The 17306-nt window shown below is 37.3% G+C and overlaps 1 protein-coding gene across 2 annotated transcripts in view; it reads right to left on the bottom strand.

The window, feature by feature from the left end:
• POT1 (protection of telomeres 1) overlaps window positions 1–17306 on the bottom strand; it is a 77715-nt gene that overhangs the window by 39528 nt on the left and 20881 nt on the right. For both annotated transcript variants that reach the window (XM_077338342.1, XM_077338343.1), the window contains exons 8-10: window positions 12036–12166; window positions 5942–6232; window positions 1440–1595 (exon numbers count right to left, since the gene is read on the bottom strand). In XM_077338342.1, the coding sequence (XP_077194457.1) occupies window positions 1440–1595; window positions 5942–6232; window positions 12036–12166 (578 nt within the window). The remainder of the gene's footprint in view (window positions 1–1439; window positions 1596–5941; window positions 6233–12035; window positions 12167–17306) is intronic.

The following is a 17306-nucleotide window of genomic DNA, read 5'->3' as shown; positions in this document are numbered from 1 at the left end:
AATAACTGGAAAAAGCCAGCCAGCTGCTCATCTGCTGCATTGGATTTGTATGCTTTTTGACTCTCTGATAATGGGTGAGAATTTGAGATTCCTAATACATAAGCAGAGCTCTCTTGTGATCAGTGCCATATAGCCAGGTTAAAAGTCACTCCTTAGAAGGAACAAATCCCTTAAATATTCATAAAGATGTATACAGAATGGATTTACACAGAATAAGAAGACAAAAATTCCAAACTGAAGGTCACCTAGGCTCTGCAATCATCTAGATATCCAAGGGCTATTGGGTGATTACCCTTCTTCCCAAGAAGAACACTGTGGAGACAGGAAGATTTGTCTGGCTGCAGACTCTGGCTAAGGAATGAGCGAAGACAGGCAGCCTTTATATCCCTATTTCAACTGCCAGATGCCTTGTGATTCCAAAGCCTACCTGTAGCCAGGCTACTGAAGGTTACTAGGAGACTGCATCCCTTCCCACCCAGGAAGAGCACCCCAGTAAAGGGGAAAACTGTTTTAGCCTCAGTCATTGCCTTGAGCAGCCTTTCTCAGTTTTTTAACCATTGAGAAACCCCTGAAACATTCTTCAGGCCGCAAGAAACCAAAGAAGTAGTATGATGTGCAGAATACGGTTGTGAACATACCCACCTACGGCCCCTCCTCTTATATATAATTAATTCCAACCCATTTGTTACAAAACCATTTTTCCAGTGAAATTCATCTGGATCATCTGGAGTATTAGACTTAAATAGCCAGAGATCTCCAGGTGCTGACGTTGGGAACTTTAGTCTATTATGTATTATTAAAATTTATGAATCTCTCTTTAACACACAATAAAACCTGATTCCATAATTAACTTTAGCTTTATTATGGCTTAGAATATACCCACTTAAGAGCTACTAGTCCCTTTTTTCTGATCAAAAACTTTTCCTAATTTTCTTTTTATATGCTTTATTTGCAAGCTAGATGGCACTATATGGTAAGGATCAAACATTTAGTTATACTGTGCTCTTTCTTCCTATAAGAATAACCAATGTTGTAGAGAGAAATTGTATGCTTTGCACAATGCAGCAGTCACTAATGGCAGCTTTCATTGGCAATAGGCTTCTGCAGAATAACTGCTTCTGATGTAGATAACAAATTAGAGTTTATCCAATTTGCAAGAAATCACTTATAATCACAGAAAATATCTTTTGTTTTGTATATGTTCACAAGTACATGACATCACAAAACCAAGAATAAAGCTGTTTCATCAGAAGGCTACTTATTCATGGCAAATTAAAGTTATTAGTCATTTCTTTTGTGGAAGGTGTGGATTGCTGTGAGGTTTGATTAAGCTAATCATGGGAAAGCATACACTTTCAATAAATGCAAGAGCTTTTGAGATACCAAAACAGAAAAGTAAAGGGGGGGATGGGGCCAGAATTGCTGAGGTTTTTCCTTACCTCCAGTGATTTTGCCAACTGCACATGATTATCGTATACTATAACATCCACAGTCAGATTTTTAAGTTGGTTGATGAGAACACTGTCTCCTTCAAGATCATCTTCTTTAACAAGTACTTTACAAGATGGGAAGGGACATTTGGTACCATCCCACACCTAACAGGAAACAAAGTTCATTATATTTTGTCAAGGTGGCAATATAAAGACAGTACAATTTTAATATTTTGTATCAGGCTGTGAGCCTAGGCTTATTTTCTTCAAAGCTTATATGGTTGAAATCAATAGGTCTCATTGACAAATAAATGTGCTTAGGATAATGAAACTACATTAACCAAAATAACTTTTACGCTAAACATTCTTTAATGAGCTTTCTCTATTTATAAAGAACCTACCGTATACTGTAATGCTATAAAGCATACAAAACTCTGCTAATATGAACAGGGCTTTTCTTCAAGATAAGTTTCTACCAGTCAGAACAGTCTAGGGGTGAGCATTCAGTTAAACTGAGCCAAAAAACACTTTAAGCCAAGTACACATTAAAGAGTATAGCTGAGCCAGAATAAAAACCAATATTTTCAGATATGTGCACCTATCCCAAAGAGGAGCCAGCCCCAGCCAAGGTAGCATAGAGCTCTCAGTTCCCATTGCCCTAGCTGATCTTCAAATCTTCCCTGCCACACGCAGATCCTGGAGTCAGCTTCTCCTACCATGCAGTTTATACCACACCATAGAAGAAGTCCTCCCAGCTAGGTCTAAGTGCAGCAAGGAATGATCTCCCCACCAAATGCAGATCCTGGGGCTAGCGTCTCCTGCAGCACAATTTAAACTGAGCTTCAGGAGAAGACAAGTCAGCCCCAGGAGTGACTTAGCTTTAAAAAAGAAATTGGCATTTTTCTTTCCATTTATTGTACCTGAAAAAAATTGGGATTTCTGAAAAACTTTGAATCTGGGTATTAGGATTCAGATTTTTTTAAAAAAATACTGAGTTCTTTTCAGGTCCAATAGACTTAAACAAAATACTTTTTTTTTTTTTTGCATACCTTTAGTCAACACACATCTTGATAGATATATCAAGGAAGGTTCATGTGCTCACATATGAAACTTCTAACTGCTGCTTATACACTAGTCATAATTTGAAAATGCAGTCAATGATGAGGAAAGCATGCATATGAGTAGAGATCAAACATAAGAGAGAACAGTGTCTTGGCGCCTAATGAAAAGCAAGTTTGCTCTGTTGCATTTCTCTCCAGGATTGTTATTCCAGGAGGTAGCATATGGATAATCCATACTTGTATTAGACACTGAGAGCTTATTTTAGGAATTACGTTGCAGGCCCAACAGACTGGTTCTAAACACTGATCTGAGTTTTAAATGGTGCTCTGGGAATAAGGCACAGGTTTTAATAAGGCTGGAAAAGACTTGGGACTGAGATCCTGAGAGAGACGCTGTCAGTTGGACTTGACAGCAGTGAGCTTGATGGCCTAATAGCTTGACTCAGCATGATGTTTAAATGGACACTTGGGGAATATTATCCATGCACTGACTGTCATTTCACTTTTTATCACTCTTGTAATATATCACCAGGCTTTTTTACGTTTTAAGAAGCTTAAGAACTAGTTTAGAGTACTCTGCCAGCAGTTGCACTCCAAAAACAAGTGGAAGTTGCATCTGAACCAGAGCAGTTACCTGCAAGTGTGTAAGGCAGGCTTTCTCAATGATGGTTTAGTGAAATCCTGCGGTTTCCTGACAGCCCCGGAAGGTTTTCCCAAATGGGTGGGAGTTAATTAAGGAGTTTAAAACCATTTTCAAATACGTGAGTGGCTGTCATCCAGAAGATGGAGCAGAGTTGTTTTCTGATGCACCAGAGGGTCGGACAAGAAATTAATTCAAAGGAATTTTCAGCTAAACCTCAGAAGTTCCTGAAAGTTAGAGCAGTTCCTCAGTGGTACAGGCTTCCTTGGGAGGTGGTGAGTTCTCATTTGGTAGTTCTTAAAGAGAGGCTAGATAGTCATCTGACAGAAATGCTGATTTTATGAGTGGGTGGGCAGGAAGGGATGTGCCAGCATTTGTCTCTTGCGGCCCTTCCTTGCATATTCAGGGAAGTGCTAATCACCAATGTGGGATGGTGAGTTTTCTCCAGATCAGGCTGGAAATTTTTATTGGAGGGATCATTTGGGGTCACAAAACAGAGCTGTTCTGCCAGACCTATGGCTGCAGTCAGGACATTAAAACAGAGAAAACACTGTCTTCCCTGTTCATAAAACAGCAATGCTCCATCCATAACAAAATGTCCAACAGAAATAAATTCTTCTTAGGAAGGTTTTTAAGAAGGCAGTTTTAATATATGTAAGGTGACTAGATTTTAACATTGGTAAAGTGGGACACCATTGACCAGGTGGTTGGGGGGGTCTTTATTAAAAATTTGGTCTATATGGAGCAACAAAAATTTCCATAGAACATAGAAATATATAATTAATATATTTAATCAACATAAGTACAATTTGCCAGGTGCCCCCAGATGTCCCTCCAAAAGTGGGACAATCTGGTTACCTTTGTATATGTGCTGCCGTAGCTTTCAGCACCCTGAGATTCCACGCAATGTCCACTGCTGAAGGGTATGCTTACATAGCTTTGGCAAAGGGAAAATATTGAACTGTAACTTCTACCTGGAACCCAGAACCAAATTTCTTAGTAGATTACCCACAATGGCTCCTGGCATTCCAGATTCCAAGGTGATTCTTCTATTGTCTGATAATAATCCATGTGTTTCCAATAGGGTTGCACTGTTTGCTCTGTCTGCCAGACAAATAAGGCCTAAGGTGATGGCTGATTCTGATGATCTGTAATATTCTGTTATATGGATTCCAGTGTATGTATTATTATCTAGTGACCTGCTTTTATTGTTTATGTACTTTGTAAAGGCCTCTGGCTGCACAATAAACTTGATTCTGATGAAGGTGGTTTAATATTAGAATTTAGCTAATATATATATTTTATCCACATAATCAAATAATTCTGTACTTCTTGTTGTTACCTGCTCTGAGCCATCAGGGAAAGGTAGGCTATAAAAAGATAGTTGTTGTTTTAAATTATTATTATATACTCAGAAAGCTAGTCTAGAAAAGTAATGTCTGTCACTGCTCTTAATTAGAAGCCAACTTAGTATTATTCTTCCCCTTTTATTGAATGTGCTTGTAGTTTTATAATATTCAGCAATAAAAATAGTATTACTATTATATTCACACATATTTCGTGTGAGTTTTGTTTGTTGTATATACATTTATCTACAGTTTAACTGGAGCTAAGTTTCAATGGGAACCTCTTGTGGCGCAGAGTGGTAAGGCAGCAGAAATGCAGTCTGAAAACTCTGCCCATGAGGCTGGGAGTTCAATCCCAGCAGCCGGCTCAAGGTTGACTCAGCCTTCCATCCTTCCGAGGTTGGTAAAATGAGTACCCAGGTTGCTGGGGGAGGGGGGGGTAAACGGTAATGACTGGGGAAGGCACTGGCAAACCACCCTGTATTGAGTCTGCCAAGAAAACGCTGGAGGGCATCACCCCAAGGGTCAGACATGACCCAGTGCTTGCACAGGGGATACCTTTACCTTAAGGTTCAATGGATAGTTTCAAGAATTCCCTCTTATGTAGCCTTAAATAACAACCTGAATAAGAATCATCACTGCCTCTTTAATAAAGTAATTAAGCAGCTTTTGCTACATGTGTATCAAAATATTGCTAATGCTAATTGTTACAATGCAGAAACACAGAGGTGGAAATTTGTTCAATGCCTATCACTGTTTTCTAACAACCAACCTGTGATCATTAGAGATGACTCAAAAATTAGAGGACAAAAATATAGCACATATAGTAGCTTGTACATATAACTAATCCATGAAAAAGACATATTCCTTTTCAGCAAACTAATGTTACAAATTACTTTTCAGAAACTGCTACTCTAAAGCAGGAGACATTTTGTTTACTGGAGTGGGGATCTCCCAAGACATTTATCCATAATTAACGAACAGCAAGCTGAAGAAACAGCACACAAAAAAACCCCTCTCCTACAAAAAGTCCTAAAAAAGGACCTCTTCTCCAGGAAAACAATGATCCAATGTTTACCTTAAAAGACCTTGTAGAGTAAGTACCCTCTCACGCAGCTTTTTAGTAAGTGTATTTCAGCTATTAGCCACTGACCATATACATACAATCTTCACATTCTCACCATTCCTGTTTGCCAAAAAAATTCTAATCTACTTTGAAGACCAGAGCTTCAAAGTAAAATATGCAAGAAAGCTGTGCAAAACCTGTGTAATCACAGAATTTGAATTTTTACAGTAAAAATACAAGATAGCCCAGGCTCAGGTAGAATTAAAATGTGTTTTCCTCTCTTAAAATTGAGGAAGCAGATAAGCAGTGAAAGCTATTTTTGACTAAAAAGGACATCCTGCCTCAGTACCAATGTATATGAATACTTGAATTAAAATATTCATGAAAAACATGCAAACCTTAAGGAGATAGGATGATCCATCTACTTTTGCTTTCCCAACTAGCTGGCAAGTGAGGTCAAAAAACATTTGTGGCTGGATGCTAGACAAATCTGCTGCTGGTGCAGAGTTTGAAAAATTTCTTGCCACCCAAATGCGCAAGTCTTCTACTGTTTTCTTGTCTTCTTCTGTAAATGTGAATAATTTGCTAGTAGTTCGGGGAACCACTGGTGCTCCTACTGTGCCATCAAAAGTAAGCGCAGCAAAGCCATTACTGGTAATTCCTTGAATCTGTCCATTGAACTCTTGGACCTAGACAAAATTAAGAATATGGTTATGCTACAAGGAAAAAGAGGTTTACTGTTTTTTGTATTCACCTACAAATGCCAATGTATACTTTTTCAAGAACATGACAATCATACAAAGAATTACCAATTATAATAAATGACAAAATGAATGAGCCCGCATGGTATGCTAGTTAGAGGACTAGAATTTGGGAGAACCAAGATTCAGTTTCCTCTTTGACACAAAAGCTCACCTTCAGCAGGTCATTCTCCTCCAGCCTAACACACCTCACTGCAGCATTGTTGAGAAGGGGAGAATGACCCTGTAAACTATGTTGGGTCCCCATTGGGGAGAAAGTTGTGTATCAACAAACAAATAACAAAAATCAAACAAAACAGCTATCACTCAAACTCAGTTTCACACCAGTCATAAAACAGGAAACAATGGTTTCAGCATGCTGAAAGTTATTACAATTTAGATACAATTATATGTTAATCCTTACGATGAAATGAATGGATGTGGTCCTTGTTAAAATGCTGCTTTTCTACTGTAATTCCAGGTGAGAACCATATATTGCATTTTCTTCAGCATCTTAAACATGACCGTGTTACAAGACTCCCCAAAGCATATGAGGCATATGGAATATTATTATTGCACAGAGTACATTTTTAAAAGAGTGCCTTGGTAGACTTTGTAAGTCTGTTAGGAAAACTCTGCAGTGGGGAGAGACCACATGGAAGGGAAGGTTAGGTTGGTGAAAAATTAAACTTTTGAAAGTTGAGCCCCAGGAGCCTAAAGAGAGAGTTGATTTTTATCCCTTATCACTACCCAGAGTATCAATGGTTTACAATCTCCTTCCCTTCCTCTTCCTACGACCAACACCCCGAAAGTTAGGTGAGGATGAAAGAGCTCTGACAGAACTGCTCTGGGGACAGTTCTAGCCCAAGATCACTCAGTTGGCTGCATCAAGATTAAAGGTCACCACTACACCAAGATGGCTCTGGAATTTGGTGAAGCCTGGTGACCTGCATGGCTTGAAGGTGTAGGGTCGGAAACAAGTCAAATCACAATGATTCATATGAAAAACAGAGACTAGTAACGGAACAAAGTGAGAACAATCTTATACATATGGCAGCAGATAATGAACTGAGGGCCAGGCTCTGGATCACATGACAGTTTACATGGGAAAATGTCATCACAGCTTCAGAGGGGAGGAGTGGCTCCCTTCAGTTTCTTAAGGCTGGAAAAAATTCTGTCTGTGGTCAGCCTTTGCAAGTACATTCCCAATGCAGAGCTGCACTGAAAATGGAAGTTGAATATTGATTCAAATGAACACATAAAAATCCCAAACCATCCTGAAGACTGAACTATCTCACTGCTCTTCAAATGTGCAGTATTGAAGACATCTGTGTAGCAAATGAATTCAGAATCAGATTGGAATATCCAAAGGGGAATGGGGTATGCATTCCATGAAACTTTGCAATATTGAGCAAACTGTTCAATTAATTATTCCCCTAGCTTCTGTGATTCATCACAGTTCTCCTGCTTGTATTCTTGCAAGCAAGACCTAATCAGTAAATTTAAATGTATTCAATTTTCTTTCTTTAAAAAGTATTACTTTGGCATGCATAGCAATTTAAAATTAATGTATTTATAAAACAAACTCTTCCCAAATACCAGTTCCTGATACAGTAAGTATCTTTAACAAGTAACTTGAAGTTGTGATCAATGGACAGCCTCCTGTCCTTCAGTTGACTTCAGCACTATATTATATTACTGTTGAACAGTATAAATTACATGAGAAGGAAAGTCTTGTTTCATCAGCTTTATTTTTTTTTTGTATGAAAATAGTGTTTCATATATATTGCCACACTGAAAGTGGAATTTTGAACCACTCTTCCCAACAATTGTTTCATTTCTCATTTGTCTAGCCAAAAGAGTTCTAATTACCCAACTACACAGTATTTCAACATCTTACATTTAAAGATACTATTATTAAAAACTTCAGGAATACATAGAAGAGCAAATTTACTCTGTGCTTTGATATCAAATACCACAAAACCCCTGATTATGTGATCAGCTCTACATTTCAAATAACAGTTTCTGACCTACAGTAGTTTATATGCCCAAAATAATATTTTATGATCCTTAATCAGCAACATAATAGAATATGAAGGAAGCTAAATAACTCACTACAGAAGAGCTTCACTGGCTCATAATGATGCTATACAAGCATTAGATAGCATTCATGTCACTAAGAAAGAAAACAACTACACCTTCCATGTCTCTCATTTCAAATATTGATGTCTTTACAAATAAAAGCTGATCAGGGTTAATCACAAATTTAACTACACTGATTTTATAAATTGACTAAAGAAAGTATTTATAAAATATCAGCCACCAAGGGAGATTATTCTTAGTGTTAGACAATTCATGAAGTTTATTCACCTGGGTGACTGCTGCTGGAACAGAATATTGGATAAGAAGAGTGTGACAGACAGCACTTTAAAGACAAACCTCAAAGTGCTGGAATATCAGGGAACCAGGAAGTGAAAGGTTAATTATCCACATTCCATCTTCATTATAAATTATAGTTTTATTAATTACTACTTCATGTTCATTTGGGGAAAGATTTAAAGTTTATGAAAATTCAAAGTACCTAATCACAGCAATAAGAAATTTATTAAGTTCGATATTGCAGAAGGGAAATCTAGGTTAAGACATAGCAGCTATCTTATGGTCACTTTGTGATGATGAAGTAGTGGAAAAGATAATGATGTATGCTGTTTTGGTTCCCACTGGATAGAAAGATGAGAAGAGATGGTTTTTATACCCTGCTTTTCTCATCTCTAAGGAACCTCAAAGTGGCTTACAATCACCTTCCCTTCCTCTTCCCACATCAGGTACCTTGGGCTGAGAATAACACCTAGTTCTCCAGACTAGAGGCCACTGATCTGAACCACTATGCCATGAGAAAAGATGAGGCATAAGTGAAGCAATCTCCTGAATTCCATCTCAGTCTGATCTATGAAAAGGTCCTGATTTGGCTATTTATTACACTAATAAAAACCAACAAAACTCTTTCAGTTCTGAATAATGTAAAATAGTATTTTTGGCAGAGTACTTTTTATATTACAAAATGCACGACAGATAGATGATAATTCACACATAACTTTGAACTAGGTATGTTATTTAGTAGCACATTTTAAAATTAGAATATATTAAAAACTTCTATACACTTTTTGGGCCTAATATTTAACTCTAGCAATATAATATTTCAAATACTGCTCTATGATCATAATTATTTTTTTTGCCAATATAAAGCCTGATAATAGGATAAGATGCTATTCCATTTGACAAAGAATTTTGCCTTGGAAATACATGAATTAATTGAAACACAGGGAAGCATATTCCACACTGATAAGCAGGAAAATTATAATTTACTTAGGCAGCTTAAAACTATAATGTTTAAGTAGCTTAATTAACTTTTACTACTCTAAATTTGCCTGCCAGTTGAACCCTGACCACAGCTAAATTGGATTCTATGATAGATCTGAGGTAAAAAAAACAACTGTGTGCCAGTAATTACACAACTGTATTAAAGTTGACAAATCCATACTTTTTGAAACACAGTGGAGAGCAGTTAAATATTTCTATTCTCCCTACCCAGTTTCAATAAAACAATAAATACCATTACAAACAATGGAGAGATTTGTCTTAATATAGCAAATACTTTACTTCTAGCTGCGTTTTAATTTATTTACGTATTATATTTATATACCGCCCTCCCCAAACCTATTAAGGGAACACATATAACACTTTGGTAAATTGTACTGCCATACATAAAATACATTTTAGAACTTTACAAACATTTAACAAAATGTAGTAGTGCAACAGCTTATACTGGTGGAAGACCGCTTGGTGCCAACCACAGGATGGAGAAGAAAAGGATGGATTGTGATGGACAATAGTGGAAGTTATAGGCACAGACTGCAGAGGGAATTAAATTGTAGTATCCATGCCTGAATAATGAAAAGGAACCAAAAGGAGAGCCAGTCTACATCTTGCCTCTTCCCTCCACCTGCATTCTGAATATCTTGCCTTTAAGGCCTTCCTTACTACAGGTTACAGTCAGTTGCTACAGGAAGAAATTTTACCACGACGCAAAAGCAGAGGTTTGGAGGTATGCCTTACTCCCAGCAAAGTTATTTCAGTAATGATCTTTAGGCAAGGTAGTACATATCAATGACAATTGGGAACTCTACAGGACTATGATAAGAAGAGAAAGGATCACCTCCCAAGTCTCTGAAAAGGAGGCCTAAAGGATATTGAGTTGGGAGCGCAGGTCTGTATGTCACACACTGGCTGACGGCTGCACCCCCTTAATGACAGCTGTTGAACAGTGTGAACTGATAATACTGCCTTCATACCTTCTCAGCTTATGCCAAATGTAACAAACATTGTCACGTTAAAGCTGTAGCCTATTTTTATAGCTGTATTTGTCCTGTCTTTCACCTCAGTTTTCCTGATGGGGCACAAGAGGTATAGTCAGTTTCTAAAACAGGAGACCTAAAAAGGGAATTCCACTCAATATTTAAAAGTCTGATGAATTTTCCAACATTTGTTGAACAGTGCAGATTATATACTTGTGACTGGGAAACTTTAATTACACAGCAGTTCTTCCAAGGAAAATGGCATATGCCAAACTGAATGCCATTGTGCACAAAATTATATCCATTCAATGCCCAAAGCCTGGGAAATGTCTACATGGCTTTGTTAAATGAGGTAAATAAAAGCTGGTCCTGATATCCCTAGTCTGATCTTGTCAAATCTCATAAGCTAAGCAGAGTCAACCCTGCTTAGCATTTGGATAGGAGACCACCAAGTCCAGGATTGCAACACAAAGACAGGTAATGACAATTCACCTATAAACATTTCCAGCCTTGAAAACCCCACAGTCACTGTCAGCTGTGACTTGATGGCTAAAAACCAATACAAAAAAGGAAAGAAAACTAGAAGTCCAGAATTCTAAAGAGATGCTTTAGGTGGAGTTGAGATGGAAGGATAACAGATTTCTCTTAAATCAGGAATCTCAGAGACTAGACAATCTAAATTCTACTTTCTAAAAGCTGTAATTCTGCCCCATTGTTGCTGAATTTTTAATAATATTTTTCTTTTCATTACCTCATCAAACTTTACCAAAAATACACTCCATTATCTGATGAAGTCAATACATTACTTAAACCAGTTCTTGACAAAAATCAATCCATTAGTGTGTCTGTCTGTCTAACAACTATCTGTCTTCCTCATTAGTCACTCTGTAGTACATATTCTCAATCGTTAAGTAACAAAATGAATTCTTCCAAAATTTGAAGACAAAGCCAATGTGTTCTTCCTATAAAGGATTTACAATTCCCATTCTCTTCCACAAGATAATAGTGAAGAAATATAGTATTTTGACTTTAAAGCATATAATAATATTAATCAAATGCCTTTCTGCAGTTGAAGTATGTTCTGACTAACAGACTTCATATCAGAAGCAAATCCAGTTGCAGATTACACCAGGATGGGATGACTATAAATCACAGTACTTTCAATCATGTTTGCCATTTTTATATCAAGTTTCTTATTTTTAATTAAAATATAAGATCTGGGTTCTATGCATCTCAAGGAACTTCTGCTCATACATGGAGAGTCTGTGCCTATCTAGACACACATAATAAGTACAGACTTCTGATCTGCCACTGTAGAACATACTTCTCTGATAAATTACAATGGAAGCCCTATATGCACATGCTCCATAAGCACCAGTTAACTGTACTAAGTTTACCTTTATTCTATGAAATCTAACAATGTCACCATTTTTGTAGATTTTTGGAAGGGCATCTCTATTTGCATTAAAAAGTGTGCAAACCAACTTGGTGTCTGACTGGTCCACAACTGTTACAACTGAACAATAATCTGTAAAAGAAAAACAAATTGTGAAAAATACAATTAATTCAGAAAGCATGGATTGACATGCAAAGTTATTTACTTTGCTTTCTATGAAGTCCTTCTACAAACAAAGTAAAGTAAGAAATACAACCAGTCACAAAATCTAGTTTTTATAACTGACTGCCTCCAAATCAGTAGTAGATCTGGGCATTTTCCTGGACAGAACCTAGGAGTTATCAGTGTCACAAATTACATGTCAACATTGATCCCTTGACAGATTTTGCTTCCAGCAGATAGGATGGATACAGGTGTAAAAATGCTCAACATGGGAACATTTCATTCTAAGAAGACAGAGAGGACAGGTTAATCAGCCTTTAGTGGTTTCAAAATATGTGCGTGAAGATAGTAAAAGTATGTGCTTTCTGAAACTAAAAGTATGAAGATAGTTATCAGATCGCCTCTCGGCCATCTCCTCTCTAGGCTAAACAGACCAAGCTCCCCCAATCTTTCCTCATACGTTTTGGTCTCCAAACCCCTCATCATCTTTGTTGCCCTCCTCTAGACACGCTCCAATTTGTCTACATCCCTCTTCAACTATGGTGCCCAAAACTGAACACAGTACTCCACGTGAGGCTGAACCAGAGCAGAAGTGGTACCATCACCTCCTGTGATCTGGGCACGATACTCCATTTGCTACAGTCCAAAATCCCATGTGCCCTTTTAGCCACTGAGTCCCACTGCTGACTCATGTTCAATGTATGGTCTACTAAGACTCCTAGATCCTTTTTGCACATACTACTGCCAAGACAAATCTTCTCCATCCCATATTGGTGTGTATGGTTTTTCGTACCTAAATGCACAACTTTACATTTGTAAATTTCATTTTATTTAGTTTAGCCCAGTTCTCGAGCCTATCAAGATCACCCTGTATTCTGATTCTGTCCTCTATTGTGTTTGCTACCCCTCTCAGTTTAATATCGTCTACACTCTGAAACGTAATACCTTGAAAAATTATTGGTAGAACAAAGCTAACACACATTTCTGTCCTGCCTGACTGTGAAAAAACTTTGCCATGGCTACCGCTTGCATTAAATGCATCATGTATCTTCTGACTTATGGTGATCCTATGTACTAATGCCTACCAAAACATCCTATTTTTGAAACTTGCTCAGGTTTTTACAAACTGAACACAGTGGCTATTATACAGTGAACCAAACTCTTTTCATGCTGCCTTCAAATTTTCCTAGCATTATTGCTTTCCAGTGACTCTTATCTTCTCATAATGTGAGAGTTCAGCCTTGATTTGGTCTTATTTGTATTTTTAGCAGTACATGGTATCTGTTACTTTCCTCCAGTGCCACATTTAAAATGAATCAATCGTATTCCTGCCACCTTATACCTAAATCACTAATTTTTAAACATTGTAATTCCCCACTATTATTTGACCAATATATGAACATTGAGAAATAAATTCATACATTTAAAGCAAAGTCAGATTCATTGTCTTTTCTCATGACAGAAAGCCACATAATAAATTAATCATATCAGGATATAAAGACTAACTAGTCCTTCAAGAATATCAGCAGCTGTACTGAATTTTAAACCGCAAAACAGACTGGTAAACAAGCTATTTTCTAGAGATTAAAATAGTATGAAAAAATATACTCTTTTCACAAGAACAGTCCTCAGAAATTCAGGCTAATAAGCATGACAGCCTGAAGTAGTTTAACTAAAAACTCTGCAAACAACATCAAAGTACAACAAATCTGCCAGACAGCAGGTATAAAGAACAGATAGCAAAATAAATTACAGCATCAACATCTGACAGATGGTTTTAAGCTCTATCCCTTTTATGAAATAAGGTTATAAAGGATCTGCAAAAATGCAAACGGAAATTTAATAACTTTTCAAGATTAAGCAAAAACAGTGGTAGCTAAAATGTACAGCTGTGAATCATCTGTCTGTCTGTCTGTCTGTCTGTCTGTCCATCTAACTAACTAACTAACTAACTAACTAACTAACTAACTAACTAACTAACTAACTAACTAACTAACTAACTAACTAACTAACTAACGTACGTACGTACGTACGTACGTACGTACGTACGTACGTACGTACATTTATTGGGTGATATGACCACACATGGTCATGTCAGTCTGCCCTTCCTCCCAAAATGGCCAATGATGGGCCTGGAAGGGATATGAACTCTCATTTTAACTTAACTGTGTGGAGGATGGGGGAATGGAGCAGCATTGGCCTGCTCTTGCCCTGTTTCTGGAGTTGAGGTGGGGGGATAGAGGTGGTGGAGTGACATAGGCCTGCTTTGGTCCTGTTTCTGGCATTAGGGTGGGCATGGAGACAATGGAGGCATAGGCCTGCTCCAGCCATATTTCTGTAGGCTCCCACTGCAGGCTCTCTTTGGTGAAAAAGAACAAATTGGAAGCCAGCCCAGAGTGCCAGTTCTGTTCACAAATCATCTGAACATATTTTTGTGCTGTCACTTCCTGTGCTGTGGGAGTGGTCTGGTGTTATCACATCCAGTAGGAATGACTGGGCAATATCACTTCTGCTGACCTGTGACTTTTGAGGGCATGGCAGGAAGGTGTGGCCTGCTGACATCACTTCTGAGATTTCTTGAAGCCTGAAAAATGTTTCAGGGGTCTCTACATCTTAAAAACCTGGAGAATCAGCAGAAAAAGACAACTGAAATGATGGGGAGGGGAAATATCTGGTCTGAGTTAAACAACTGGGGTTTATTAGATTAGAGAGGAAAAACTAATTAAGAAAAATCATAAATGGATACGTGACAAACTGAGATTGCAACAACCAATGACTCACAAATCCTATTTGGTGGTGGTATCTCCAGACAGAATTTTTTGGGGAAAGATTAGGACTGATAAGAGAAATTATAAGCTTTAACAATGAACAACTGCCCAAATTTCATTCCAAATTATCTAGCAGCAGTGAAGAGATCTATACCAGCCATACAAATATGGCTGGCTGAGCCAGTTTGCTGGAAGGGCAGTCTAAAAATCTAATAAACATAAACAAATACTTTGAAAGAAAATAAGGGTCACATGTTGAAGTGATGAAAAGTTTATACTTTATCCCAGATTAACAGTGTGATGCTTTGCCATCCACACCATTCAATGTGGGAGAACATAGATTTTGTGTTTTAACAGAACAGAAATTAAATGCACTGCTAACAAAAGTGAAGAACCTCTTTTTTACTAGAAAAATTCCAACACACCTTTTAATGGCTCCAAATCTATCAAGGTGCTTAGGTTAGGGTACATTAGTTGATCATGTAATAGTGCTGCAAACGTATAACACTATGAACTTGAATTATGCTGCCATAATATTTCAGAATGTCAAAGACCTCTAACAAGCATCACAAGCAATAAGTTGCAATTCATCAAACAATTATTTGATTATCCAAAATTATATATTCACATGGGTTGAAAAAGCTTGTGTAGTTTAACACTATAGACAGGTAAAGAAGAAATAGGAACATCAGGATCCACAGCTATTGCTGCGCTATTACAAAACCCGGTCTGGATCAAATTGCCATTTCATGGACTATATTTTCTATCAATTGTGAAGACAGTGTATCTTAATAGCAAGATGTCTGTAGTACATTTTCCTGCTATATTCAGATAAGCACTTTTTCTCCAAGCAATTCATTGTCTGCACCCTTTCAGTCTCAACCATCTTTTTTCAGCTATAAGGAACAAGAGAGAGGAGGATATCTGACTTGCAAGAAATAACATTTGAAAACTTCAGTAACACACCAGTAGGAATATATTGAAGGAAAGGAAATGCTAATCTTTTCAGTTCTATACAGCTCTCTCAAGAGAACAAGGAATCCTGTTAAAATTAAGGGCTTTAAATGTAGCGCTGGATGCTATTTCCCCATTCTACAGTCCCAGACACTAAACTATAGCTATCTTACCAATACCATATATTGTTATAAAGGCTGTACATAAAGCAATAAAAATATTAGCCAATATTAATGTGTCACAACAGTGTGCTGTTTCAGATGTCCTTATTTATGCTGTTTTACTTGTTTCATCCAAGTTTGACATTCTACTAACTTTAAACTTAAAGGAATTTACAAAGAAAGACTAGCAGGAATAAAGAGGTAAGTCCTGCCAAGTCCTCATATAACAAGGTAGACTGATAAAACTCCACAGACCAGAAAGGAGACCAATTTGTATTAATCAAATAGCTCTTCTGACCCTACCAATGGTAGAAAATTTACAGACATTCAAACCAAAGTCCAAGTATTATACCAAGCCTCTGAGCATGTAAATAAGGGCTTGATAAAACTAGATTTCTTCTCTGCCCCGCACTAATTATGATGCACTAGTTATGAATTTGGCTGGGAGGATCTTAAGTCGTAAAGATAGTAATTTTGAACAGAGTATTGCTTAATTTTAGAAATAAATCCCCTATATTCTCACAATCTGAACTCCACAACTTAATCTCTTACCTTTCTTTATTCCTACTAAACCAAGTCCCCGACTTATTCCACTCCTTTGGTACTCTCTAAAACATATTTTTTACACAAATGTATGTGGTTTCTTTTGTCACTTTTCCTCCTAGCAGAAAATGAAGGTCTAAGTAAAACTATTTTCTGCTTCTTCCAGAACTGCAAATTAAAATAATCTTCTTTTTCATTACAGTCTGCCTGTCATGTTACGAAAACGTTATTTTATAGTATTAAAAGGTTGATGTTTTTTAATTTTTTGAAAGCATTATTGAAAAAATCTTATTTTTTACCTTGCTGTTAGTATAAGCCTCCCATGAATGATTCACCTGGCTATATTTTATTCCTTCTACTAGAGGACTTGTTCCATACCAAAGCTCATGATAATTTAGAATTTCGGCAAAAATTAAACAGAACTAATATTATTTTCAATTTAATTTCATAGAATCATAGAGTTGGAAGGAGCCATATAAGCCATCTAGTCCAATGCCCGGCTCAATGAAGGATCAGCCTAAAGCATTCAGGATAAGCATCTGTCCAGCTACTGTTGAAGACTGCCAGTGAGGGGGAGCTTATCTCCTCCTTAGGCAGTCGATTCCACTGCTGAATTCCTCTGTGAATTTTTTTCCTGATAGCTAGCCAATATTGTTCTTCACATAGTTTAAATTCATTACTGCA

This window comes from Paroedura picta, chromosome 5 (assembly GCF_049243985.1).
Source record: "Paroedura picta isolate Pp20150507F chromosome 5, Ppicta_v3.0, whole genome shotgun sequence".
In the NCBI taxonomy this organism is placed as follows: domain Eukaryota; kingdom Metazoa; phylum Chordata; class Lepidosauria; order Squamata; family Gekkonidae; genus Paroedura; species Paroedura picta.
The sequence above is the reverse complement of the archived record's forward strand: the minus strand, read 5'-3'. Positions and strand labels throughout refer to the sequence as shown.